The sequence below is a fragment of the Pholcus phalangioides genome, unplaced genomic scaffold, assembly GCF_987345545.1.
Source record: "Pholcus phalangioides strain wild (caught in Gottingen) unplaced genomic scaffold, Ppha-v1.0 ptg000022l_1, whole genome shotgun sequence".
In the NCBI taxonomy this organism is placed as follows: Eukaryota; Metazoa; Arthropoda; class Arachnida; order Araneae; family Pholcidae; genus Pholcus; species Pholcus phalangioides.
The window spans coordinates 31803905-31831027 of record NW_028301615.1 but is presented as its reverse complement, the minus strand read 5'-3'; the positions used below and the strand labels follow the sequence as shown (position 1 = coordinate 31831027).

Genomic DNA, 27123 nt, shown 5'->3' with positions numbered 1-27123 from the left:
ACAGTAGAGGCAATCCTAGTTCACGGCATATTTCGAGGCCTGCCCAGTAGAATATGTTACGACTACTTTTTTGGCCAGACAGTGTACAAACATGGAGAAAATGTGGCTTTTTAATGTGTGTATATTTTGAGACGTAAATTTCCACGAACATATTTCTATAACACGTACTTTTGAATTAAACCGCAAGTTTGAACGCAATGTCATTATCATCTCACTATAGTAAATACATAATAGCTCATTATCTTGGAGGAAAAAAATTCCTCTTCCTCTCTGTTTTCTCTCCGTAATGATTGGCAACATAAAATAATATTTGTCCTTTTCTTTTCCATTAAATAATTTTGTTTAGAATACTAAAAGCTCTTTTTTTTCCTGTCATTTCTCTCTCTGTCTTCTTATTAAACTAGTTGTTCCTTTTCGGGAGTTTTTTTCTCCCGGGCAAGCTCCATTTTTTCCTCGTACCTCAGGGCCCAAGGTTCGAAGATCCAGACAGAAGCACCAGCTACTTGAGCTGATCCTAGTATGCATTGGCAGATGAGGTAACTCTGGGTTGTTTCCAGGACGTACCCTAAGGGAGGGAAAAAAATTGATTAAAATTCCAGCATTATTAGATGCTACTGTTTTTTCAGAACTCCAACGCTAAACTGAGAGGGATAATAACTTTTCCAATGGACCTAAAGTCGCAAATGACTTTTTTTTATTGTATGTTAAGATGTATGTAAGTCACTGGTGTTATAAAAAAAACACAACCTCAAGCACATACAATTACAGAATTCTCAGAAAAATCTCTGCTTGATCATTTCCATCACTTTTAATGATCAAAACTATACAAAAAATTTCCCCGACTTTCCTTAGTCGGGACTTACCAAGACTCGACAATTTCCCTGACTTTTCCCTGATGAAAAACTGGAAAATGTCTCTGACTTTCCCTTGACCAAAATAAAAAGTTTACTCAACTTTTTCCCCGACTAAAACTCAAAAATTTCCTGTTTTTTTTTGTCAGACAAAACTTAAAAACATATCCTGACTTTCACTGCTTAAAACGCAAGAAATTTCTGACTTTTCTTGACGAAAATCCATTAAGAAAGAACTTACAATTCAAAATCTTTGAATAATATCCTAATCCTTTAAATATTTTACGGGTTTCAGTTTTTAATTTTACAGAATTTTTCCCTGACTTTTTTCCTGATATTGTACATTTTCCCTGACCGTTTTTCCTTTTCCCGTGATTTTCCAGGTCACTGGGAACCCTGTCTTAGAGGAAGAAAGGTGACGATATTTTTTTTCGCTCTGTAATTGCCTGTGTCTTATAGAAAGGAATGTTCTCCTGTCACACATTATGCATGAGATTTCCCTGTCTCTTTCAATGATGGCAATGGGGTCATCTAACAGGAAAGTACGCATCTTCATGACATGAAAAAGGTTGCCATATTTTGGTGACATCTGAAGTGGGTTGATGATATGTCCCTCGAATAAGTGGGTTGGGAGAGAGAGAGACGGGTCTCATCGCAAAAATTGTTTGTCTTGACGCATATCATCAGTCACATTTTAGCGGTAGAGTTCTGGGTCAACCTATTTTTTTACACTTATTTATTATACTTACCCATGAGTGGAGGACCAGCAAGAGCCATGAACCCACCGGTAACAGTGGAAATACTATAAGCCAATGCGACTTTCTCTGGATCGTAAGCGTCGGCGAAAAGCACGACGATCAGTCCAATGTAAGCACCACAGCAAAAACCGAATCCGGAAGTCGCCGCTATCAGGGCTCCGTAGGAGGTGTAGAAGGGCAGGGAATAGGCGAAAGCTCCTGACAGCAGCATACCTCCGATGAACCAGTACTTTCTGGGACAAAGCTGGAAATCGGACAGCCACGCGCAGCAAATGCGCCCAGTCAAATCTGCTAGAGCCAAGACAGACAGCAGAGACGCGGCTTGTGCTTTAGACAGTCCGAGACTGGTTGCACGGTAAGGAAGAAACATCAGGGTGCCCGGATAACCCAGGATGTGAAAGAACAGGGACACGGTCATCAGGTAGAACCTACTCCTGTGGAAAATGGAGCTGTCGAACTTGACGTGCTTCAGACACAGCGCCGAGAGGAAATTCCTCTTCTTCTTGGCGTCGGGGTGTGTTATGTCCGTTGATTGCATACCCCTGTTCTTATGCATCATCATTGCGGACTCACTGTCCGTGAAATGTTCCTTGGTCAACACAGCACCAGGAGTCGTACCGAAACTGTACGAACTCAAGTACAAGAAGGAAGACGCCATCGACGGGTGTCGGAGCCTGAGGATCCTAGGAGCCAGTTTATTGTGCATCACCGGAAGCGATTCCGTGCTGTTCGAAGCTCTGTCCAAATTCTTCAGGTGATCACCCAGATGGGGAGATGAACTGTTCTTTTGTATTTTGCCGTTTCCCACAGCCATCGAATTGGCGGAACCACGCTTCCATTCGATGCCGAGTAACGAGTTATTGTTCTTGCCGTTGGGCGAAAGCGGTTTGAAGAGGTCTTCGACGTCCATGGAAGTCCTGGAACTCAGGTCGGGTTCGCTCGACGATGGCTTCGGACACTGGACCACCAAGTACTCGACGGAAGTTGGGCTGCTGTCGCTGTTGTCCACCTTACTGCAGGATAAGATCTCGTAGCGATCTCGGCTTTCGGAGGCCTGGACCGGGTCGTACTGGTGCGAGGATCTGCTCAGGTGGAAAGTTGCCGTCTTCGGGATGGTTTTCTTCTGGTGCCATTCCACGGGTTGCCAGAACATTGCTCCGACGCACGCGTGTAGGAGTATCCCGCCCATGATAAGGAAGCATCCTCTCAGATCGTAAACTATGAGGAGTCTTTCGACGACGAGCGGTATGATCATGCCGCCGAAAGCGTTCCCAGCTATAGAAAGACCATTCGCAAGTCCTCTCCTGCGGTGGAAGTACTTGGCTATGATTGTGATCCCGGGCGTGAAAGTGAAAGTCAGAGCAAGACCTAAAAATAAATCATACTCATGTAAACATACATGTTTTCCATAAAAATTTAAATTAATAATCATGATACGATATTTCATCAACAGGGCCGCAGCAAGACATTTCTTCACCCGGGAACGAATTTTAAAAACAAACCTTACATTAATTGGAGTAGGGGGAGTGGTTAAGCGTCCCGTTACTGGTTGTAACGAGTGACGAAAGGAGCATTACGTCACTTTGGACTAGTGTTTCCCAACCTTTTTGATGCCACGGGCATCCTGTAGAGACGCTCAATTCTTTGCGGACTCCTCCCCCCATCAAAAGTCAATTTAGAGATTTTTCCATTCCCACATAAAATCCAAAATGTTGGATCCAATATGGTTTTTTACAGTTTGCATATCATAAAAAATTGAAGAAATAAATTACACGTATACAGAATGTGCCATCTATCTTCCACAAAAGAAAAATTGAAAAAAATTAAATTTTTTTTCTGCTCCCGCAAAGAAAGAAGCATTTCTCGAACTATTCCGGCAGTCAAAGTTAATAGCAAAAGGGGGGGGGGGGTGATTGTTATATTCCGCCTTCACCAAGAACTCTGTCAATGGTGACGTACAGTAGCCGGCGCTCATAAGAATCACGTTTGGTTCAACCATTTTGTAATCGAGTTCAGCTTTTCCTAGTTTATTCAAATTAGTTGTAAATATAATCGGGTTTAACTTTCTTGTTTATTTAAATTGATCGTGTAGTATTTAGGTAATTTTAATTTTCCTGCGGTGAATTTTTGGTTCAAATTAGAGTTTGCTTATTAATAATGAGATTTTCTTATATGGGTTTTGTTCAGGAGTTCAAAAGGAAGAAGCCAGGAACTTCAATCAAATAGTTTAGAAGGAATATAAGGAGGGTATAATGTCAAAGGGAAACTAAAAGGATTACCGACTCATCGAAGTACGACTTTAAAGAAAACTGCCATTCTTTCTATGAATCGGTACGTTTCACGAGTTGTGCTTAATTTCGGAAATAAACGTAGCTGTAAATTGCGGAGAGTCTTTGATGGGTGCAACTGCATGGAATTCCATGTTTTGTGCAATAGGAATTGTATCCTTTTAATTTAACACCTGCTTGTGTGGGTCGGTCCCATCTCTAGTTTCGGTTTTTCTCGGTTGAAAAAACCGCCGTCAGTGGTTGCGATTGTATCTGTGCGTCGACAGAATTTTTAAAGCTATAGATGATGCCTTCCCTCCCAACCTCAAGCACCTGCAACCACGCCCACGACCACCTAGATAAGGTTATCTAGGTGGTCGTGCCACGCCGCAGTCAGGTCCCGGTCTTAGAACCTAGAGATGGGACTAGTTTTTACTACTAGATAGACTCGCTTATCAGTATCTTCTTTGACAAAAGACCAGTTTTTTTTTTGTGTTTTTTGCCATAAACCTCTTGCGGATAAGTTCTGCCATTCAATGGAAGGGAGCTCAAAGTTGTAACCCTTGGAATGAGGGGGGGGGGGATTAAGGGAACAGTCAATATGGGATGCTTCCATTACAAAGGTAAAAGTGACAAGTAATCCTCCAAATAACGTTGTGAATGATTATTCTACATGTTCCCGCCACTGATAAACGGTGGCAGTTTTGAAATTTATTTTTGATTCTTATAAGAAGGAAATCTGACTCTTATAATCGGCATTTTCCTATGTTAAAGCAGCGTTTGGTTTTCGTTTTGCCAATTTGTTTCTTATAAGTGGTTGATTTTTGTAACCAGTGGTTCTTAGAAGCGGGGGCTACTGTACTACTTTCGTCACTCATTGTGACAAATCACGTTATCCCAAATATCCTCCTTACACGTAGCAAAGTAAGGTTTGTTAATATATACTCGGGACAGATGTTTTATTTTTGTACTTTCACAACAGTTTCGAATCATCGGTGTAAAATTGATAGAAAGGATGAATTCAGCACCCTTCTGGCTCTGCACATGGGGCACCAGACCCACCTGTTCTCCCCTTCCCAGTTGCAGCCCTGCTCATAAATGCTTTTCAGTTCTGATCAGAAAAAAAAATATTAATAACATGCATGTCACATTTGCATACCTCCAATGAAGCCGTAATAAACGTACAAACTACTCAAATTTGGCGCATACGCAGAGAGTATCATGCCGACGCATGCCAACACTCCCCCGAACAAGGCCACTTTTCTTGGACCCAACACCTGCGATAAGATGCTAGACAACGGTGCTGTGGAAGAAAAAACAAACACACTTAAAATACATAAAAGTAATTTACATAAAACATAAATACAAATACAGTCAAACTCAGTTATGATGACATAGATTATGATGACGAAATTCTGTAATTATAACAGAAGTGTCATTTTGTAACCGATTTTCAAGACCTTTTTCGACTAACATATATCATCAGGTGAAATCAAATGCTGCACGTTAAGTTGTGGCTATATCTAGAAAAATACGAGAAATTCGGATTATAAATGCGGAACGTATTGCCAATTCCTGCTAGAAATGTTGGAATTAGTTTTTTTTCCACCCTTTAAGCCAATATATGGTAAACCCTTGATCAGCGAACCACATGTGGCCCTGAAGGTTATCTGATGTGGCTTGCCCCTCAAACCCAATTTTGTGAAAATGAACTAAGCGGCACATTTACAGATAGCTTAAATGACCCGTGGCACGATGTTGATGTAATGATCGGGGTCATTTAAGTGGCCCGTGGCACATTTTCAGATCACTGAAGTAAGCCCGTGGCATATTCAAGATCACTGAAGTAAGCCCGTGGCATATTCAAGATCACTTAAGTAACCCGCGACACAGTTCCAGAACACATAAACGATCCGGGACACATTTAGAGATCCCTTGAGTGACATGTGGCACAATTTTAGAGCATTTAAGCGCCCCCCCCCCCTAGTGTGGTTCTATATCACTCAAGTTACCCGCGGAACATTCCCAGATTACTTAAGTGATCCGTGACATAATTACGGATCACTTGAGTGATGCGTTGCACAGTTTCAGAGCACTTAAGCAGCCCGGACACATTTCCAGAGCACTTGAAGGATCCGTGAACCATTTAGAGATCGCTGAAGAGGCTCTGTAAGGAATTTATCATTAGGGAGAATGTTAGTTCAGGCGCCCAGAATCTATCGAAAGGTTTTTCTCGTTTTTGACGGATCGAGTAAGATGGCATTAAAAATATTTCATATTTTCATAAAGGGTGGTTGATGACGTAAGCATCATCAACCCCCCTCCCCTTGCCATCAAAAGTCAGTAAATCGGAACCCATAGTTAGGAAACCTGGTGGCAGATGGCAGCACCACACATAACAAGCATTACACAAAAACAAACTTCACTTCAGGTTTCACTACACGTACACGCACATTTCCGCATGTACCAATTCGTTAGAGGTTCCGCAGAGGAATATGGACGAGGTGCATGTGTGGTTTAGTAGTAGTAGTAGTAGCAAATCGGAACACCCCAATCGTAATACTTGCGTAATACTTGAATGACCCCTTATGAATATCCCTCGGCGAGGAGAAACAATGCTGAAGCAATTTTACGGTGAGTTAAAATGCATTTCAAGGAAAATTAAAAATTGAAAAGGTGACAAATACGTGAGACGTGAATATTCATTTTTTATAGTCATATATATTCATTATAATAAATTTACAAATTATGCGAATTACCTTCATTCGTGATTCTAGTAAAGATCAAGACAAACAACATCAATGCGAAGACCTTAATTCAATGAGTTTTTCAGAAAACGCCAAAAGAAAAGAGAGAGAAAACAATGAAATATGTGATGTTATAGCCGAGGTCATTGTATTTTCATGGATATTCATAATAAGGACGTTTATTTGTACATAGCAAGGTTAATTAATTTAGTTCTCTGAAGGAAAAAAAAATCAGACTAGTTCAGAAATTATTGACGTTAAAGACGAAGTCATATTATATATAACCGAGACTGAATATACATACATTACGGCCAAAGCCCGAAATCAGCCAGTTGACTCGGTAAGCGTCCGAAATTAGGCTTTGGACAGCCAGTCCCCGAAGTAGCTGGAGATCTCTCGCCAAAGAAAACGCACAATAGGGTGTCATCACCAAGTTAATGTTGTGATAATTATGACCATTTATGATTAGCTATGGAAACCCCTAAAAACCAAAGAAATCGGAATATCGATGTGTTATGGGATTCATATAGGTTTCCCCAGTCACTCGACCAATGTGCAAAATTTCCCAGAATTCTTTAATATTAGTCGTGTAAACTGGCTGATTTCTAACTTCGTCAGTAACATATATGTGTTACTGCCAAAGTCCGAAGTGCGTCCGTTGTGCGAATTGGCCGAGAGTTTTGTCCGAATTCGGATTTGCAGAAATGATTCGGGCTTTGGCCGGCCAATTCACGAAATGGCTGGAGATCCCTGGCTAATGTTCGATGTGTTGATGTGAGACTGTCCGGTAGACCCCAAATCCATTTTTTTCATTGCTAACGTGTGATAGATGGCTATGAATTGTAGCTGTATTGGATTAGCTTCATGGACGAAAGAAAAAAAAGATAAATTTGAGAGAAAAACTATATATAATAATGTGTGTGTTGACATATACAGGGTGATTATAAAAAAACTATCCCGACATATGGGCCCCTAACTATCATACCATTCACAGAAACTGAATGAAATTTTGGCATAAGGTATTTTGAGGTATGCGTTTAAGAATGATATGGAAAACAACAGTGTCACTCTAACAGTTACGGTTACAGTGAGAAAATTTCGAAAATATCGAATGGCAACACCAAGTTTTTTGTATTGGAATGTGATCTCCATTGTGAAAAACCCTAAATAGCGTTCGAACGGCAACTGTAGCATGAAAATCACCGGCGGTAGATAGGCTAAAAGTGAGGACAACCAATAAGGACAGAGAAGCAGCATAAAATAAAGCATTTTATTGTGTTTTCCACATGACCTTGTGGAGGACTAATCAGGCTGGAATCTCAGAAGAAGAAACGGTGTGACGAATGAAACGAACATTAATGCTCTGGTGCATGGCAAAGTCCTTTTTCCTTGCCTAGCTCCGGGCATTTTCGTGCTACAGGTGCCATTCCAACGCTATTTAGTGTTTTTCAGTATGGAGATCGCATTCCAATACAAAAAACTTGGTGTTGCCATTTGATATTTTCGAAATTTTCTCACTGTAACCGTAACTGTTAGAGTGACACTGTTGTTCTCCATATCATTCTTGAGCGCATACATCAAAATACCTTATGCCAAAATTTCATTCAGTTTCTGTGAATGGTATGATAGTTAGGGGCCCATATGTCGGGATAGTTTTTTTATAATCACCCCGTATATATATATATATAATAAATTTTTCTGTCAAATTTGAAAAAAAATGATTACCGAATCGTGACTGAGTGCGATATGATGGGTGTCATAACTAACGCGGGCATAACTATCACGGAAAAAATACGCCAAATGGCGGTGACCCTGAATTATGCCTTTTCGGACGTTGGTCGGGGTTCTCCAGTCCCGTCGCGAACTGGCTGAGCCAAAGCCCGAAACTCTGACATTGACTTGGTCAATTTGCAACGAAATTGACCAATTCGCAAAGTGGCAGGCCACTACAAGAACTGGATTATTTCAAGCGTGCTTGGCAGTAACAAATATATACAGGATATCCTGTAAGTGCTCTTATGCGTCCTCTATCTCATCAACCGTCCGTCGGAGGACGCGGTCGTACTGGAGAAAATTCTGAAAGACAAGGAAGGAGATTAGGGCCCCCCCCCCTTCCACCTTTCGTTGGGTACAATATACATTCGTTAATCGTTGTGACAATATACGTACAATCGTTGTGTCCAGGAGATACAGGGCAATTAATTTCTAATTGGAAGTTGGACCACAAGGGACCGTATAAAGATGTAGATTTGCTTATTTTCATACACATTGTATTTTCACTCTCAAAACATGTGCAGGGTAATTTTTGAACGCCCATTTGAGCATTTTGTAAAGTGGAATCATACCTCTACGATGGACTGTTGATGAGATAATGGACGTGCAAGTACTTACATGAAACCCTGTATACAAATTCTGTATTTTATATATTTTCTAATTCAAATCTACGTGAAAGACGGTTGTGACATCAGTTGGCATCACAGTGGTGCATTTTCAAATAACACACAATTAAATTCCCTTCTGGATACGAATATGTTGTGTTGAAATAACTTTAATTGATTTTGATCTTGAGTCAGAATCGAGTTATGAATAGAGGAGAAATCCCCCCCCCCCCACCCATATTCATATTCAAAGCTCCTAAATGCATTCATTGCCTAAAACCATTTTCACGAATCCTCGCAGCCGTGATAATGGTCGGAGCTTCAATATATTTCAATTACCGTGAAATATTCGGCGTTGCTAATTATATCTTGCACATCGCGCGCCATCTAATTAATCGTGTCGTTGTTCTCTCAGAAATTTTGACGAAAATATTTTCTTAAGAATTGATTATTTAACTATAAGCATTTTTAACCCCAGAGTATATCGATTCTGATGTTGCGTTGCGATATTCAAATATCTTATCGTTGCCCCAATACCTTTTAGGGAGATACGATTTATTTCATCATTTTAAAAACCGGTTCTTATCATTTCTCTTTATTTATTTTTTTTTTCTGAAGTAATTTCTTTTAGTAATTCTGGATTTTTTTAAAAATTAGTTACGATTTTATTCATCAATTATGAAATAGTTTCTTCCAATAACTCTTTGATGTTTTCTTTCATTACCGTAATTTCACACAACTATGGTCCAACATAACACCGTTTCCTAGATTTATCATCATAACTTCTGTATACAAGCTATTCAAGTTTTTTTTTTTGCTGATATTGCCTGTTTAAAGATCAAGCATTAATATAAACTTTTTTTATTCCTTATATAGCTCAAATATGTATTTTTTAAAAGTTAATGTTTCGACCATAGTTGTGTTATGAAGTCCCAACTATAGTCTATGGAATATTTCGTGCTATAAATCGCTCACGAACCATATTTGAAAAAAAAAACAAAAAAAAAAACACAGATTTGCGGAAGACAGAGGCAAATTGTATATTTATTTATTTTAACGCAACCACTTGTTCTTACAACAACAAAATATGTACAATTGGAATCGAACCATGGTCAGAAGTTTAGTTTCATGACGTGAAGGGAATACTAACTGAGAAGGGGTTTTCGAAATTCGACCACTCAGGGGGGATCTTTGTTTTAGTATTTAAATAGTCCACTAGATGTTGTTAGCGTTTCGATCATCGATGTTTTAGTGAGCAAGGGTGTTTGGACCATAGTTATGTGAAATTACGGTAGTTCTGAAGTTCCTTCTCTTTCATTGATTCTTGAAATTCTTTCTTTCATTGATTCTTGAAATTCTTTCTTTCATTGATTCTTGAAATTCTTTCTTTCGTTGATTCTTGAAATTCTTTCTTTCATTACAGATTATTTAAATCGAATACTGCGTGGCGAATGAATGTATTGCGATTCCATATACAATCGAATATGCTCGATCGAATTACTGATATATAAACTTCAAAAAACGATTTTTATTCCCATAACGGGTGTCGCTGAACACATTTTTCGGATCCTCCGAATGATTTCAATCAATTACGACAGATGGAGTATAAACTCAATTACGGAAATTGAAGAAATTAATTTTCAATTTTCACAAATGAATCTGAGAAACTGAAACAATTCGAAATCTCTATTAAAACCCAACGGGCTGTTCACAAATTTAACTATATTTGCAAGAAATTAAAACTCTATAAAATGTTACGTTAATTGCAAATAATTCCAATGAAACGATGAATCTCTCCGCTAATTATACGAAGTGCTAGTGCAATTGACTGGATACAAGCGAAGATAATGAAAGTCGCATTCCTCTGTGGGGGGAATCGATCTATCAACCTGTAACTGTCCGGGTGAGTGTTCTGCCATTAAGCTGGACAGCTCGTAACGACATTGGTTCCTAGATGCGACGTACAACTGCGATCTCTACTGCGCAGTCCTGTTCAGTTTGAAGAATATATTGTTCTTAGGTCAGAAAATGTCTGCCCTCAATAGCTCAATGGTAGAGCACTCGCCCGGGTGCAGGTTAGTGTTCGATCCCCCTCAGAGGAATGCGACTTTTCCTTCCGAAATTATCTTCGCTTGGTATCCAGACAATTGTGCTTCGTAAAAGTAATCATTCTATTTATTACGAAATCTATACATTTAAAATTGATTTTCTGTCTGTATGTGTATATTCTCTATACCAGTCTACAATTTTGGGCCACTCGCCGCCAAATTTCACATACATAGCAAACAGGGCCGGATCTGAACGATAGACTACTTTAAAAATTCGCCAGAGCTGAGAAAGTGCCCAGAATGGACGGAAAAACTGTAGGGCAACAATGATTTTTTAAAAATATTTACTTTGGTTCCTAAATAATGAGTTTCAGACATGTTTCTTCGATGCTTCCAGTCTATAGAACAGTGCCGTCTCAACGCATGGGCCCCATACAGACCAGACCAGAACTGAATTTCGGCTGATTCCCAGCCCTATGGGCCGCCGGTAGGGCTGGGAATCAGCCAAAATTCAATTCTGGGCCCCACCCGGAAATGGCTCGGGGGCCTTATGATGAATTGGATTGGATTTTCGATTTATTGGCGCAATAAGGTCAAACTGCACCAAAACAATTGACCAATTAAAATGTATTCTTGTCACGTCAAAAAAAAAAGTAAAACCATGCATGACAAAACAAAATTTAAACGTAAAATAGTGACGTAGATTGCATAAAACTATATTTTGCTATTAAAAAAAACCAATAGCTTTGATGAATTTAAAAATGTGAGATGCATCATCGCAATGGTAATTTAAAATGTCGCGAATCGAAAGATGACTACGACCAAAAGCGGTCGTAAAATGATGACGATGATGTGAACAAATTAAAAGCATGAGCAATGGTCAATGGACTTCGACAATGTGGGCACTCTGGTTGACTCTCTCTTAATAAAAGATAACAATGTGTGAGTCGACTGTGTGTCCTACGCTCAATCGGGCAAGCAGAACTTCCTCCCTTCGATTAGTCCTGCAGCTCAAACTCCAATGGCCAAGTGTGGGCTTAATGGTGTGTAGTTTCAGTATTAGCCTTATGATGATGAGACCTGATTATGATTTTTGTAATTAAATTCGAGATTTTTTTACATTCGAGCGAATGTAACCAACAGGTTTATTGGTTTGTTTTTTCTTCAAGTTTTGTAAAAAGATATTCTATCGAACTTTTATGGTTTAATCCCGGCCTTAGGGTGGTATTACACTGTAAAAGGTTTGTAAAAGTGCTTTGATAAAACTTGAAAAATACAACCAATAATCTGATCGGTTGGATTGGCTTGAATGTAACCCATCAGCTTATTCGTTGTATTTTTCAAGTTTTATACAAGCACTTTTATAAAACTTTTATAGTGTAATACCGGCCTTAGAAAGGTGGCTTTTCCCGGGGCCCCACGTTTCTCTAGACGGCACTGATATAGGGAAGCATTGGGTATTATAGCCACACAGTCATATAAAAAATAATAATTCCTGAATGGCAATCAATATTTCAAATGTCACAGGAATTCTTTAACTACAGTACAATTATTTGAAATATTTCGTCGATCGCCGTGAAGTAAATGACACACAAGCTCCTTCGAAACATTTCCCAAGAGCATATATATAATTTGGTATTTTTCAAAAAATATTTGGAATGTTATAAATTTCAATTTCCTTTTCTCAAACTCTTTTCCTGTTCATTGTCATTTGAGACGAATTCAATTCGTTTCCGTCACTCGAGCGGAAAAAAATATCGATCGGATAGAAATTTTTATAAGTAAGGCGATGAACGAAATTTATTCGAAAGAGATAGGGGATTGAATAGCTATTGAATATATTATGCTTTTGATATACGACATTGTGGAGTATGAATACATGACAAATATATTGTGGGACATTCTTATATGAAATATTTTTATGTATTTTTAATTTATATAAAAGCATTTTTTTTAATCGATGCAATGATAATGCGATTGGTTTGAACTGAAATCTATTGGTCGAGGATGATGTCACTCGCCGCTATCTAAGGCATATTTTAACAGCTGGCTGATGCGACGTTGTATTTAGGACAGAGAGAAAATTCATCGGGGCACTTGCAGGGAATCGAAACCATGTCCCCTCACTTTCCGGGTGAGCGCCTTGGTCCACTAGACTCAGACGCAACGCACATCTCAATTTTTTCTTGGAGCTCGTGTGCGCTGAAAGGGACCGTACATGGACGGTCGGACCTACCCTAAGCTAAAGCACAAAGTTGCTGACAGCTCCACCAGATGGTGATTCATCTGAGGATTATGTCACTCTCCGCTATCCATACGAAGTTTTTAGCTGGTGGCTGATGCGAAGAGATGCATTTGGGAAAGGGAGAAAATTAAACTACCCGCATTTGCGGGGAATCGAACCCACGTCGATAGAATCATTCACCCGTTGTGATCAATATTAGTAATATCCATATGGTTTCAAAATAAAATTATACTTTCATACTTAGGTTCATCATCGAGGAGAATGCAGGAGAAAAATTTCGATCTTAACTACCCTTATCACTAAATTTTGCCAAAAATTTCAATTTATTGCTTTAAATGAAATTCGCTAATTTCTGTTGATATTGCTGAAGGGTATGGAAATAAAGAGCTGCTAGTATAAATCGCAGTTTTCAAAAATGTACAGTATTTAACGAAAAAAATATTCAAATCATGTGATTACCATATGTCATTGAGTAGAGTAGGGTAGACTGGAATCTTAAATAATAATCCGTAAAATACTGGACATCCTCGCTTTTTATTAAAAGAAATTGCCAAAAGTAGGCACAATCACCGATCTTAGTTAAAATTGAGGAAACAAAATGTTAAAAAGTACTATTATATATATATATATATATATATACATATTATGTGATTTACGTATCAACTATGCGATATAAATATTTATAATTTTAGCTGTAATTATAATTTATATTATGAAAACGCGTAGTCATGCCCATTGGCTAACCTAACTTTAAGGACTTCAAGTTACAGTATATTACAATTTGGTTCTGGCCCAAAAAAAGAATTATTCCAATCAAATTTTTCCATCAAGTACAGCTAAGAGAATACTACCTGATCTTTTTTATCAACTGTAGGAACTCGGGTAAACAAACGAATTCTCAGCTGAAGGGAAAATGCGAAATCGGCTGTAGAAATCCGTTATTTATCCGCGAATTCTCAATCTTTTGTTTACCTCAAATGAAACATTTTTTGATTTGTCGCAAAGATGATCAAAATCAGTGACGCAGGTGCAGCTGCAAATGTTGACCAAGCCTGATTACATCCATGAAGACAGAGGCAGGCTTTTTTTATTCTAAGAATTGAAAGCAAATCATAATGTGCAGAGGCACGTTTGCTGATTTCTCATTTTTATCACGTAAATTGCATAACTGAAGATTATGTTATACTTTCACGAAAACGCATTTCGCAGCAAACTTTGATGGCTCATTGCAAATTTCCCTAACCTATAGTTAAAGGAGCTGGCTTTGAGTTTAACTATAATATGCGAAACATTTGATTGAGTAACAATAACTAATTTACAATATGAACAACGTAAAATAAAACAAGAGTTACAGGAGAGTAGGGAGATGTGCATAGATGAGAGGAACTTCTTCTCATTCAATTGTACAGGGCTTTATGCAAAGAGGAATAGAGCATAGAGCCGGACGGCATTGACTTGGTTATTTCTGTGGTGTTGCCACAAGGAGAGAATAAACAATTATATATGCTGGTGAAGACAGCATGTCCCCAGCATATATAATTGCTTATTTTCTCCTTGTGGAAACACCACAAACCTAATCTGTCAGCGAAATTTGTTGCATATTTATGTAGCGGTTCGAACTGTAGTCGGTGAATTGTTAGTCGTTGAATTTTCATGGCAGTGAATTTTCCGGTGGTGAATTTTTTCCGGACACGCTATAAGGGGTGATTTCCAAGTGATTGCCAAATAGCTAATTTTAAAGATACAAAAAACTTCGGTTATAGAGAGTTGAAAATTAGGAAGCATTTGCTATAATGTCAAAATAATTCTCCAAGAGATGCTAGTTTTTCCTTCTCTCTCTTCAAAAACTGAACATGGTGACTCTTATCATGGCAAATTCCCCTTATAAAAGTTACTCTGAGGTACTTCGAAAAAAGAATGTACGCAGAAAAGTACTTAAAATAGCCTCTTCTTCTTGTGCTCTTTCCATGTGTATAGTGGATTCTCCACTATATACATGGAATAAGTAATGATTTTATTCGTCTTTTGTCTCTTCTAGTGACTAAAAGAACAAGGGACCAGAACTTGCAGTTTTTTTTCCGAAAATGACTGGAAAAATTATGCTAAAAAAAATTTCCGGTTAGCTATTGTCGATACAACCATGAAAGTGAGCAGTGATGCAATGATTGAGACTTTTAATTAATCAGTTGGTTGACTAAATCCGGAGACTTGGCAGCTATGCGAATTGTTCGAATATATTGAATGATTGCTGTACTGTACACCAAATAAAGTGCTCCAGCCTATAAATCACGATATTCTACTTTTAATGTTAACCCTGTGTGTGTGTGTGTGCTTTTTTTCCCACTTACATGGCCCACCATTGTCTATAACAGTCTTTCTCAACCGCCGGGCCCTGACATCAGTCAAACTGGGCCGTGAGTGGTTAATTGTTCCATTTTTACGCATTTATTTCTCATTAATCGTATGTATGGCCAGGCCTTTCACTCACGACAATGAAATCAACCGGGCCGCGGGCTTTTGAAGGTTGAGAACCACTGGTCTATACAGTAGAACCTCTCGACAGCAGAAACCCTTGACCAAAAATTTTGTCTTTTAACGAGGCGTGTCCGTTACTGGATGTAGTAAATTACATAAAATCCCGTTTTGATGTGTTTGTTGAAAAAGTGCTCGTTAACGGGAGTAGTTTGCTGACGGGAAGTGTGTCCATTATGGAAGGTTACACTGTATTGCTTATCCGAATTTGGTTTGTTGTCCAGAAACCGTAGGTTACGCTCGAGGTGATCTGCAAGTTTACAAACAAAGCATTATTTAATACAATACAATACAAATACAACGCCACAACAGGCAAATTGCCCAACGAGGTGGCTGACTTAAGAACATCATGGATCCCCTACCTACTACTGCTACACCACACATGAACCCCCCCCCCGCGCCCCCCCCCGCGGAACCCCCCAACGAATCGGTACATGAGGGAATGTGCGTGTACGTGTAGTGCAACCTGACGTAAAGTTTTTTTTGTTTCTGTGTAATGCTTGTTATGTGTAGTGCTGTCATCTGCCCCCAGTTTTACTAACTATGAGTGAAGTGTTATGGTTGAATGATTTTACCGTTGTAGGACTGTTGCTCTCTGTGGCGAGACTTTTTAACGGGGAGATCGGCTCGCATTTGCGCCTTGAAGTTGGGAACCACAGAAAACCAACTTCAGCCGACCACCACTGTGGGGTTCGAACCCGGATCCTCGCATCACGAGTCCGGCACTATAACCACTCGACCACCACAGCGGCTTGTGGATGACATTGTAGCACTATGAAAACTTGGCAAAAAAAATATGCGCCAAAAAAAACGCTCTTATAATGCATTTTATCCTACACCTTATACACTTATGCATTGTAATAAATGAATTCATCTTTAAATCTCAGAATAAATATGCTAGTACTATGCCACTCCTGAGTTGGGGCTTAGTACTATCTCGGTTACTTCTCAGTGATAATTTCAGGATGCCATTGATGTGGTCATTACCAATTTCCGGGATGTTATATAATCTAAGTACATAATTGGGTGTTGGCCGTTTAGGACAAGGACGTGTACTGATAACATTTATGTTGGATTCTCCAAAAAAAGATGTTTCCACCTCAAAACAAAAAGTACTCTTAGGCCTTCAGATGTAATACGTTGATGATACAATAGGGCTTCTTTATCTATATGCTTCTAATATAATACACGTATGTGTATATAATGGAGTAAATGTGTATGTGAAGACGTCGCTTGGCAACAATACTCTATCACACGCCTTGTACAGTATTTTTTCTTTCTTTCTTTTCAGCTCCATTAGAGAAAGCGAGAGTTACGTTGAGTTCCATGGAGGTCGTTTGTTTTCTCTCATGGTAATGATATAGCAACAATGCCGGGGATTCGGGTCGCCATTAAGAAGGGATATGATGAATTTCTGATAGAAAAACGAGAGAAATATCAAAGAGAATTTCTTCTCCCCCCTTTCCTCGTATATGTTATTTCATTAGTCTGAAATCTTACGTTTCGAAGTTATGTACAGGAGCAACTGCGAGAAATTTTGGTGAATATTACAAAACAATTACATTGGAAATAAATAAAGACAAATACTCTAAATGATCCTAAATCTTTGCTCTATATAGAGGCGTACACATGAAGGGGCATCGGGAGCCAGTGTTTTCCCCTCATAGACGATCAAAAATCGAAAAAAGTTTCTGAATGTTTTTGCAAAAAAAAAAAAAAATTAAATTATGTCGAAAGAAAATACCTTCATATGCTACCAAAGCCAGTTTTTCTTAATTTAAAATGCTTTTTGAAAATTAGAAAATGAAAAAATTTCTCTGAAAACGATCTTTTGTGCTCGCCCCCAAACCCTGTGTCCCTCCATTCAAACCACAATCTTGCGTGCACAGCCCTAGCTTTATATGATCTTAGATTCTAAGGCAATCATGTTGTTTTTTTCAAGTTTTGTGTTTCGACCCTGACATTCAATCCGTTTTTATTTAGTTCGGTTAAATTATACATTATGTCGCCAACGATTGTGATTTAAAAGTGGTGTAACGCAGACGATTTATTAACTTACGAAGGCCTTGGCGAATTTTTGGATCAGTTTTGGTGTTATTTGGTGCAAATGGTTTGAATTTAACTGATGAGATCGTTTTGTGCTAAAATTTATAAGCGTTGTTGGGAATGAAAGATTTCCATGGGAATCGGCTAACTGTTCCTCAACCACTGGTTTTGCCAAATTCTCAAATTTGCCACTTGTACATTATTGGGGTGCTGAATTATCATGGGGGTTAAAAATGATGCTTTGAAATTTCTACTTATATGAGAAAAATAGTGTTCAGCCGTGCCAGTAATATAAACCCAAGGTGAAATCAAACGGAAGTTAATGCAGCGCTTTATATCTTAGAAACAAAACTGAAGCCAAGTATATAGAATTTTTTTAAACAAAGAAGCAACGGATGTCGAACTAATGAAAAAACGGAACCGTGAACCTTCATTTTTTTTTGTTGGGGTGCCGTAGATGAGACTGTAACAGCTCATACATATTATAATAGGCATATAAGAGGGTAAATCGGATGAAAATTTTGTAAATAATTAATTTGTGTAGATCAACAGACCTGAGTTTCTTCGGCATATTTTGCTAAGGCTCCTTCTTAAGGCTTGACTTTCTTGACGAATTCAGAACAGTGATGTGAGAATGGAAGGCATTTGTCAAGATTATACTCCAAAGGATTTGAGTGCCTCAGACAGAAAAATTACATTGCTTTCAAACTTGATAAATGAGTTTAAATTATATTCACTTTCCCGTTCTGATTCTTTTGAGTAGAAAAGAAGTGCGCATAAAAATTCCTTAAAATAGATAATAATTCAAGCAAGATTTATGCGCATATCTATTCTACACAAAAGTACCGACAAAAATATTTATCACAAAATATACGATCCCGGCTGCCACCAATCAAATGAAACCAAAACTATCTGTTAAAATCATTTAAGTAAAGTTAGTTGTTGGTCTCAAATCGGTATGCAGCATAAAAACGAACAAAATATGTTATGATGTCTTAATCTATTTATTTTCATGCTACACGCAGGTGTAAATTTTATTTGACAAAATGCAGTACCTATTACTATGTCTTTAAGTTCGCCACGAAATCGGTTCTTGTAAACACCAAAAACATATTAATAGGTATTTTGGTGCATAAAATTTACGTCGGAGTGCAGTATACGACATCGTACCATATAATATTCATTTTCATGCCGCATACCGGGTTCAATCCAAAAACCAATCTAGCACCCATTAGTTTCAAGTATATACTCAGCACACATAAGAAAAATGCTGCAATTCTGCGGCAAGCATGAAAAAATTGTGGCACATAAAAGTTATGCTGGTGTTACACCATACAGCCTATTGTTAATTTTCATGCTACACATGCCGGTTTGAAACAGTCTACCATAATTACCATAATCTTTAACTTCACTTTTACTCTGATATCATTTGGGGACAGTACGTTGAACGTGATAATGCATCATCCAATCAACCAGTGTTGCAAAAGCTTTCAATGATGCCATATTAACAGCGATAGCTCACAATTATGTTTGTATTCAAATGACAAGTTTAAAATTAAATTATGCAAATATTTGTGCTGTATATCATATTTTGTGTGCATACTTTTCGTTTCCTGTTGTTAATGATTTGTTGCAAATTTTTAAAATGACAAGATTGTGAATCCAGTAAAGACACTGCTGGCTACATATTTTTTGGGAGAAGAGAGATATTCTCTCTTGTTAATCACAGCTGAAGGACCCACAACGATAGGTTAAATTACCTGCCATCACCACAATTAAAACAAAACCGAGCCAAGCAAAATGTGGAGAATGTATGTTTGAAAAACATAATCAAACCTAAGCATAATTAACATCACAGCCTCTCTCATAAAAATGTAAACTTGAGATTTAAAATTGGCAACACTAGTACATTGGTTGGTACTCACAGAAAGCATTATCACGTCTAACGTATTGTTGCTAAATCATGTCAGTAAAAGAAGATTCAAGACTATGATCAGCTGCTTCTTATTCAGCCATTTCGTTCATCCCCATATAAATCATTCAATCCTAACAGCGCTTATAAATATCAACGCAAACCCCATACTTTTATCACATTTCATCAGGCAAATTCAAGCCATTTTCACCAAATAACGCCAAAATCAATACAACATTCGCCAAGGAGTTAGCAAAAGCTGGGAATGTTATATATCAGAATTTGGACACCATTTTATACCTCCAAATAGTAATCGGATAATATTGGATTTGCAATTTTACCGAACTTCAGAACTTTTTTCCACATTTGAAATCGATTTATGTAAATTGTGTTGTTGAGCGATGCAGACATTTCTTTAATTTTACAGCGAGAGAGAGATACATACAGAATCTCAAAAATACAGACGTCTATTAATTCGAACCGATTTAAAATTTACTAATACATAACAACATTAACATCAAATCAAAATTTGAATTGGAATGAAATAGTTATAAATCCTACACGTGTTCTTAAATTTAAAAGAAGAGATAACGCAGCCACGAAAAAGTAATTGAAGAATCAAATTAGCAATTGACCATCGAGTTAAGATTTCACGCGATCGATATTTTGTCACAAGAATCATCACTAAACGAAAAATGTCTTTGAAAACTTTTATATCATAAAAGAAAACAATGGGGAGAAAAAGACCAAAACGCAATCTTCGAAGACAAAATAAGAGAAATCCTAAAAGAATTTCGAAAATGAAAATATTCAAAAAGAAACAAACTCGAGAGATTTCTTAAATTATAGGTATTGCATTTCACGTAATTCGTTTCGTTTTTATTTAAAATACGAAATTTCTTTCTTTTCCGCCATTTCTTATTGAACCATAAGAAAAAAAAGAACACGGATCGATTTAAAATACAAAAAAACACCTAAAAATTCGATTTTCTTTTGCGTGAATCGTAGAAAAAGACACTGAAGAATCTTCTAGTTTGAATCGGATTTCCAGCTGTTTCTTCTTTTCCAGGTTTGCTTTGTTTTACAACAGGGGGAAAAAGAGAGAAATTTATCTTTTATTAGATTTCTTTCCACCCACAACAAATAAATGAAAAAAAAGGTGTTTTTTTGAACTTTTTATATACGAAAAAACAAATCAATATTGAATTCTTGAAATTTGTTCTTTTTTCCTGTTCAAGTATTCTAATCCGATCAATTTCGTTTATCTTTTTAGCGTAAGTATGAAATATCAACACACTTTAGCTATATTGGGACTAAGAAATCATATTTCTCGCTACTAAATGCAATAGTGATTGAGATTAGTTTATTAATGGGGGAAGATGACCATATGACCCGTTTTTTCGGGTTTTTAATTAAGGCGGCCCCCTGCCTTCAAATGACGAATTCTGCGAAAAATTTCGAAATCGTTTTTGTTCCCTTGAAAGTGCAGTTATTCTAGAATGGCTGTAAAATGTTTCATTTTCATCTTTACAATAATTGGAAGCGAAGTTATTGCCAATTAAGAGAAATTTTCTTTATGATCTTAGTTTGAAGATGAAATATTTGAATGCGTTTTCTGGAGATTTGTGTTTTTTGCTTTTTCACTACACGAAAAATTTGATTTCTCAAGCATTCTCCAAAATGTCTCTACGAACATTTAACATTGTTTTAAACAGCTTTAGCTGAGCAATGAATTAAAAACTAAGCAATATGTTCGAAACTTTTTGATTTACGTGATTTTGAATTCAGAATATGAATTATTTTTAAGGAAACATGTAATTTTTCACATATACAATCATATATCTTAAAAACTTTTCGTAGTCCTGCATTCTGAAATGTTAAGTTCATTTTACGGAACAATGCCATAGCAATAATCTGTGGGAAGAATATGTTTATACAAGCAGTAGTTTTTAATGTATCATTTCTAACAAAATTACTGAAAATATCTTAATTTCACATATAAGTTTGGCAATATAATTTTTGTGCCAAAATGTTCACGAAATGACATTTATTTTCCTTAATTTTATACTACAACGTTGTATATTATAACCAAAACCACATTCTTTTTATGTAAAATAACCTTTTTTTTAAAAAAAAGCACCCCGAAGGCAGGCAGTCACCTGTTTTGAGTGAGATTAAACTCGACAAAGATAATAAATGTAGTGGTGAGGGAGTTTAGTCATTTGATTTTATTAATGTGTGAGATGACCATTAATAACCCACCCCCATTTTTTCTGGGTTTTCAATTGATCTTATTTCAATTGCTATTCTATACTGAAATCAAGGATAAAGATTACTTTCAGGGAATAAATTTTCGTGCTATGTAAGTATCTTGTTGAAGGTCCACCTGCTCTCAGCTGAGAGACTTTTTCAAATGTGAGACAAAGTGTTTTTCAATGGAGGAAAAAATGCAGAACATCTATTTACACAGATACATTTCCAGGCAAGCTTCTATCTAGCATGTCTACAACGATGTCTATTCTAAAGCAAAGAAATCCGACGATCAAATATGGGGCCTTTGTCGGCTGCAAGACTATCCATAGAACCCAAAATAACTTGAATATTTCTCCAATATAGATGTTTCTGTTGGAATGCCAATGAAAACCTTTATATCTTAACTAACCCCTTATCTACCACATAGAAAAGTAGAGCAAGAAGAAAATGTGACCGTGACCGTTGAACGTTATACAGAGCGCCAAGCTCAAAAGAGCGCTAATCTCCTTCATCTTGGGGTAATAAAGAAAATAATAGTACTGTATAAATAAAAATATAAATATTATGGTAATAATAAATAATAATTATGTAAATTATTTGGTGTAGGTCATTTGAGTTCTAATTAAAGAGAAAAGTAAAAAATAACAATATATTAGTTAAAACAAATTTGTTCATCTGGTACTTTAAAGTACTGCCGATGGATAAAGCGTTAACGTAAAAACTTAACTCAAACGTTACAGTTCTGAGGAACTCTAAAAACACTCAAACGGAACACCAGTTGGAAACTCCATGTTTCAAAGCTCTTGAATCACTGTCTATCTAACCATTAGGAGTCTTTCTTCTCTACAAACGGGCCTCACCACTATTTCCTTAGCCACAGAGAACAACAGACATACAAATATTCAATCATTACACTTCACTCACAGCTTGAGTGAAACTCACCACTGTGTTGGTCGAGTGGTCATAGTGACGGACCGGGTTCGAAGCCCACTATCGGCCACAGCTTTAGTGGCTTTTATTGCCACTACAATATTTTATAACCACTATAATCCTTATCAAGTTGCCTTAGTGGTTTTCTGCGGTTCCCAACTTCGAGGAGCGAATGCGAGCCGATCTCCCCTCTAAAAAGTCTTGCCCCAGACACAGCAACAGTCCTACAACGGTACAGTTATTCAATCATTGCACTTCACTCACAGTTAGGGAAAACTGATGGCAGATGGCAACACTACACATCGCAAGCATTACACAGTAACAAACTTCAAGTTAGGTTCATAACACCTACTTGCACATTCCTGCATGTACCGAATTCGTCAGAAATTCCGCAGAGGGAATGTGGACGATGTGCATGAGTGGTTTAGTAGTAGTAGCACTAATAGTCATGAGCACACTAACAGTCCGTAGTTGGACTGTTTGTACGAATTTTTCAAGCACTGTTATGTTAGCACACATGCGCGATTCCGGCATAACTCATTCGATAATAAATTACCGATGGTGATAGATCGATAGTTGTGCTATGTTCGAAAGTCTCACCACTAACCTTTTAATTACCATCAAATTCTTGAAATTTCATTCAATCGATAGTTTTTCTGATTAAGGGGGAAAAATAAAAGGATTTATTTGTTTCAGCTTCTTTCAAACGAGATGAATTTTTCCCACTCAGACTTAAAAAAAAGCAACGTAGAATTCTAAAAAGAAACACCATCGAATGCACATTTTTTTACGAATATTTCTTTAAAAATGTCAATTTGGAAATCTGGGCCATATTTTTTTTTCTACATAGATTAATGTTAATCAGTGTGGAGGATGGAAATCTGATTTCCATTTAAGAAAACAATACGTAGTGACCCCGAATGAAGAGCATAAAATCATTAGGAAAAAATTCCAAGTAAAAACCGCATTGATCATGGCGTTGTCTTTCGAAAAAAAAAAAGAAGAAGAAAACCACCTCCACGTTATTTTACGGTATTAATACCGTGGGTGTGTTTACCGATAGCATCGTTTCAAGCCATTCATTTTAAGTAGGGCAATTACAGCTTCGAGCTTTGCCCTAAAAAATCTAGCGTATTGAGTAAAAAAACAAACATACAATGGCACGCTCGCATATAAATACATCATTTACGTGAAAAAGACAGTGCTTTCTCATTAATTGACGGTCTTTTTTTTTACAGATTCATGAGTTTGGGAATTTCAATGAGAAAACTCGATAAAGATTCTAAATTCAATTACCACTGATGTGAGAATTCGATTTTACGCTGTTAAATTTAATCATAGTAAGGAAGAAATCCTGCTTCTAATCCTATTCTCACTGAAAATAGCCTTTAAGGTTTCTTGTGAAATGGCTAAGGTTCATCTAAAGATGGTCTTGAGCACTTAAAAAAACATGTTCTTCCGCAGAAGAGTAATTAGATTTCTTTAACTAGAGTTATTCAATGGGGAACTTCATGTTGAGATTAAAGTAATTGCTGTTTGCTTGGCCAGTTTTCATCCTTTGGAAACTTTCCTATCCATTAGAAACGCGTAGGAAGCTTGCGTACCACCTAGGAATGCATAAGTGACATACGTTATGGATCCCCCATAAATGCGTAGGATCCTTACTTGCCCCATAAACATGTATGTGAGACCTCCATAAATGCGCAGTAAGCACGCGTTTTCCTTGGAATGCCCCTCGAAATGCGTGTTGTTGATCTTTCGTGTCACTTAAAACGCGAAGATGCTAGATGCGTATATGAGGATTGCGTACCCCGCAATTCCACATTTCGAAGGGGGGGGGGGGGTACGCAAGCCTCATACATACATTTAGGGTTGCGAAAGCATCTTCCCCCTTCTAAGTGGCACAAAAGATCAACAACACGCATTTCACGTGACATTCCAAGGGGCAACAAGTGCTTTCTGCGCATTCATGGGGCGTAAGCAAGCCTCATATAGATGGATGTCTAGGGAGCGAGTAAGGATCCTAGCGTGACAGCCACTAGGGTGTTTCTAGAAATGCGAAAGATGCTTATTGAGCCCTAAACGTATGCATGAGGGTTCCTTACTGCCTAGAAAGGCGTTAGCGGCGTTAGAAAGTTTCGGTTGCATGTCCCAAGAAATGTGTAAAAAGGGGGTGCGTTCCCTCTGAAAAGCATAGCAGACTTGCGTGTCCCTAGGCATGAGTAGATGCTTACTCAACCCAAAACAAATACAAGAGTACTCCCTAGAAATGTGTGCAAGTTGTGCTTGAAATACATTTGCATACCACTATAAATTACTATTTGAAATGCACAGGATGCTCGCTTACACATTGCAATGCACAGGATGCTCGCTTACACATTGCAATGCACAGGATTTTTGCTTACACTTTCAAATGCGCAGGATGTTTTCTTATACCTTCAATTGCAGAGGCTGCTAACTCATAGAAATACTGAAGAAGCTTGCATAGCCACTAGAATTGGGTAGAATGCGTAGTGTAATGTTGCTAATGTTAACCCTTTTATAATGATCACGTATTTTCACTATTTTTATTCGCGATTGCTGATTATTCCTCCCTCACTCCCCTTAATAGCACAACACGTATTTTCAGGGCTACGCGTACCACATGCGTGAAATCTCAGCGCTTGACCATAGACAACGAATTCGAAAGGAAAGAAGCGTAAACGAAATGAATAGCGAATATACCACAGCTTAGCAAAAAACGGTGCCTGAAGCCATGCACTACATAATGTGTTTCCACACAGATTTTCGTAATCCATATTCAAGAATGCATAGCAACGCCGTCAATACCGGTACACAACTTTCGTGAAAGCCTAAAATTATCTTTCATTCTGATTTCACTTTTTTTCTTCGGAGCTGAACGTTTTTTATACGCGAATGTCACGGAACAACGCAGAGTCTATGAAGCTTCCGCGATGCAGATTATAGATTGAACTGACAAACTTACCCAGGAAAAAAAAGCCATTATAATAAATAGCGTAGTGCTATCTAGATAGTGAAGACCTAATGGGCCCTTGAAAAAACCAATAGAATCAACGGATCCATTGTCCCAAAGGAATCCCCACGTTTATATAATCCCATTGTTCCACTTTCACTACTGACATCTGACAGCAAATCTTGAGCAATCTCTCTCTCTCTCTCTCTCGTACCTTGCCAGATGCAATAAAAAAGTTACCGTGACGTATCCCTAGAGAGAGAGAGAGCGAGGATATTCTCGGAGAGAAGCACCGAACAATGACGGACTAATCTCACGCAAATAATGTCATGTCCATGATGGAAGTCCCAATTATTTGAGGTTCTAATTTGAAAATAATAAAAAGAGTCCCATTTTTTTTTTTGCTCCCTCTCCATAAGCAATTCAAGCACTTCAAAATTTTCGTGCGTAATTGGTAATATTCCATGTCAGAACCGTGGTTTCACGGTTCATATTACCAATGGCGTATATTGTTGTCGGGAGTGGTGGTGAGGAGCTCCCAATAATGGCTATTATATTCAATTTGGCGAAGAGGCCACTCTTAATTTTCTTTCCCAAGAACTTCACTTTCTCTCCTTGGTAATTACCCTCGATCTTAAAAACAAGATAAGAAAACTTTGTGTGTCCCACTCATCCGTTTCCGAGCACGCGAAAGTAAGTTGAAACCCTTCTTAGGATGGATGAGAAAATACTGTGTTATCTTTGGAGAAGGGGAGTAGGTATCGCTTTTCCACCTATTCAAACTGAAAAAAACCACGATTGTCTCTCCCGAGTTTCACTATTAAAAGCCACTTCAAAAAATTACACCAAAGACAATTTCTTTTTTTCTTCCTGTTTTTATTTTACGATCGCTTCAATAAATTTGTTCTGTGAGAAATTTGAAGCAGGAGGAGGCAACAGCAGCAGCAGCAGCGTCTTAAAAGCTCTTTTTCGAGCAGATATTATAGAGAGGAAAAAGGCCTCGGTAAAACTACTTATAATTTGTGCGACAGTTTTATTATACTGGGAAAGAGGCTTTCGTTTTTGGCGATATTTGGTGACTTACGATATTAGTAGTAGTTCCGAGAACGGTATCGTACTACCGTGCTTAACTCGCGTCGTTACTGTTCCCCCTTCAGTTTAAAGTGGCACCGAAATTGTCTT

At 37.8% G+C, this 27123-nt stretch overlaps 1 protein-coding gene across 1 annotated transcript in view; it reads right to left on the bottom strand.

Annotated features, from left to right (window-relative positions):
• Positions 1 to 278: 278 nt before the first annotated feature.
• Positions 279 to 27123, bottom strand: part of LOC149070198 (putative monocarboxylate transporter 5) — a 157812-nt gene continuing 130967 nt past the window's right edge. The window contains exons 2-4 of the mRNA XM_089249771.1: positions 5036 to 5179; positions 1601 to 2977; positions 279 to 565 (exon numbers count right to left, since the gene is read on the bottom strand). Coding sequence (XP_089105897.1) covers positions 396 to 565; positions 1601 to 2977; positions 5036 to 5179 — 1691 coding nt within the window. The 3' untranslated portion in view covers positions 279 to 395. The remainder of the gene's footprint in view (positions 566 to 1600; positions 2978 to 5035; positions 5180 to 27123) is intronic.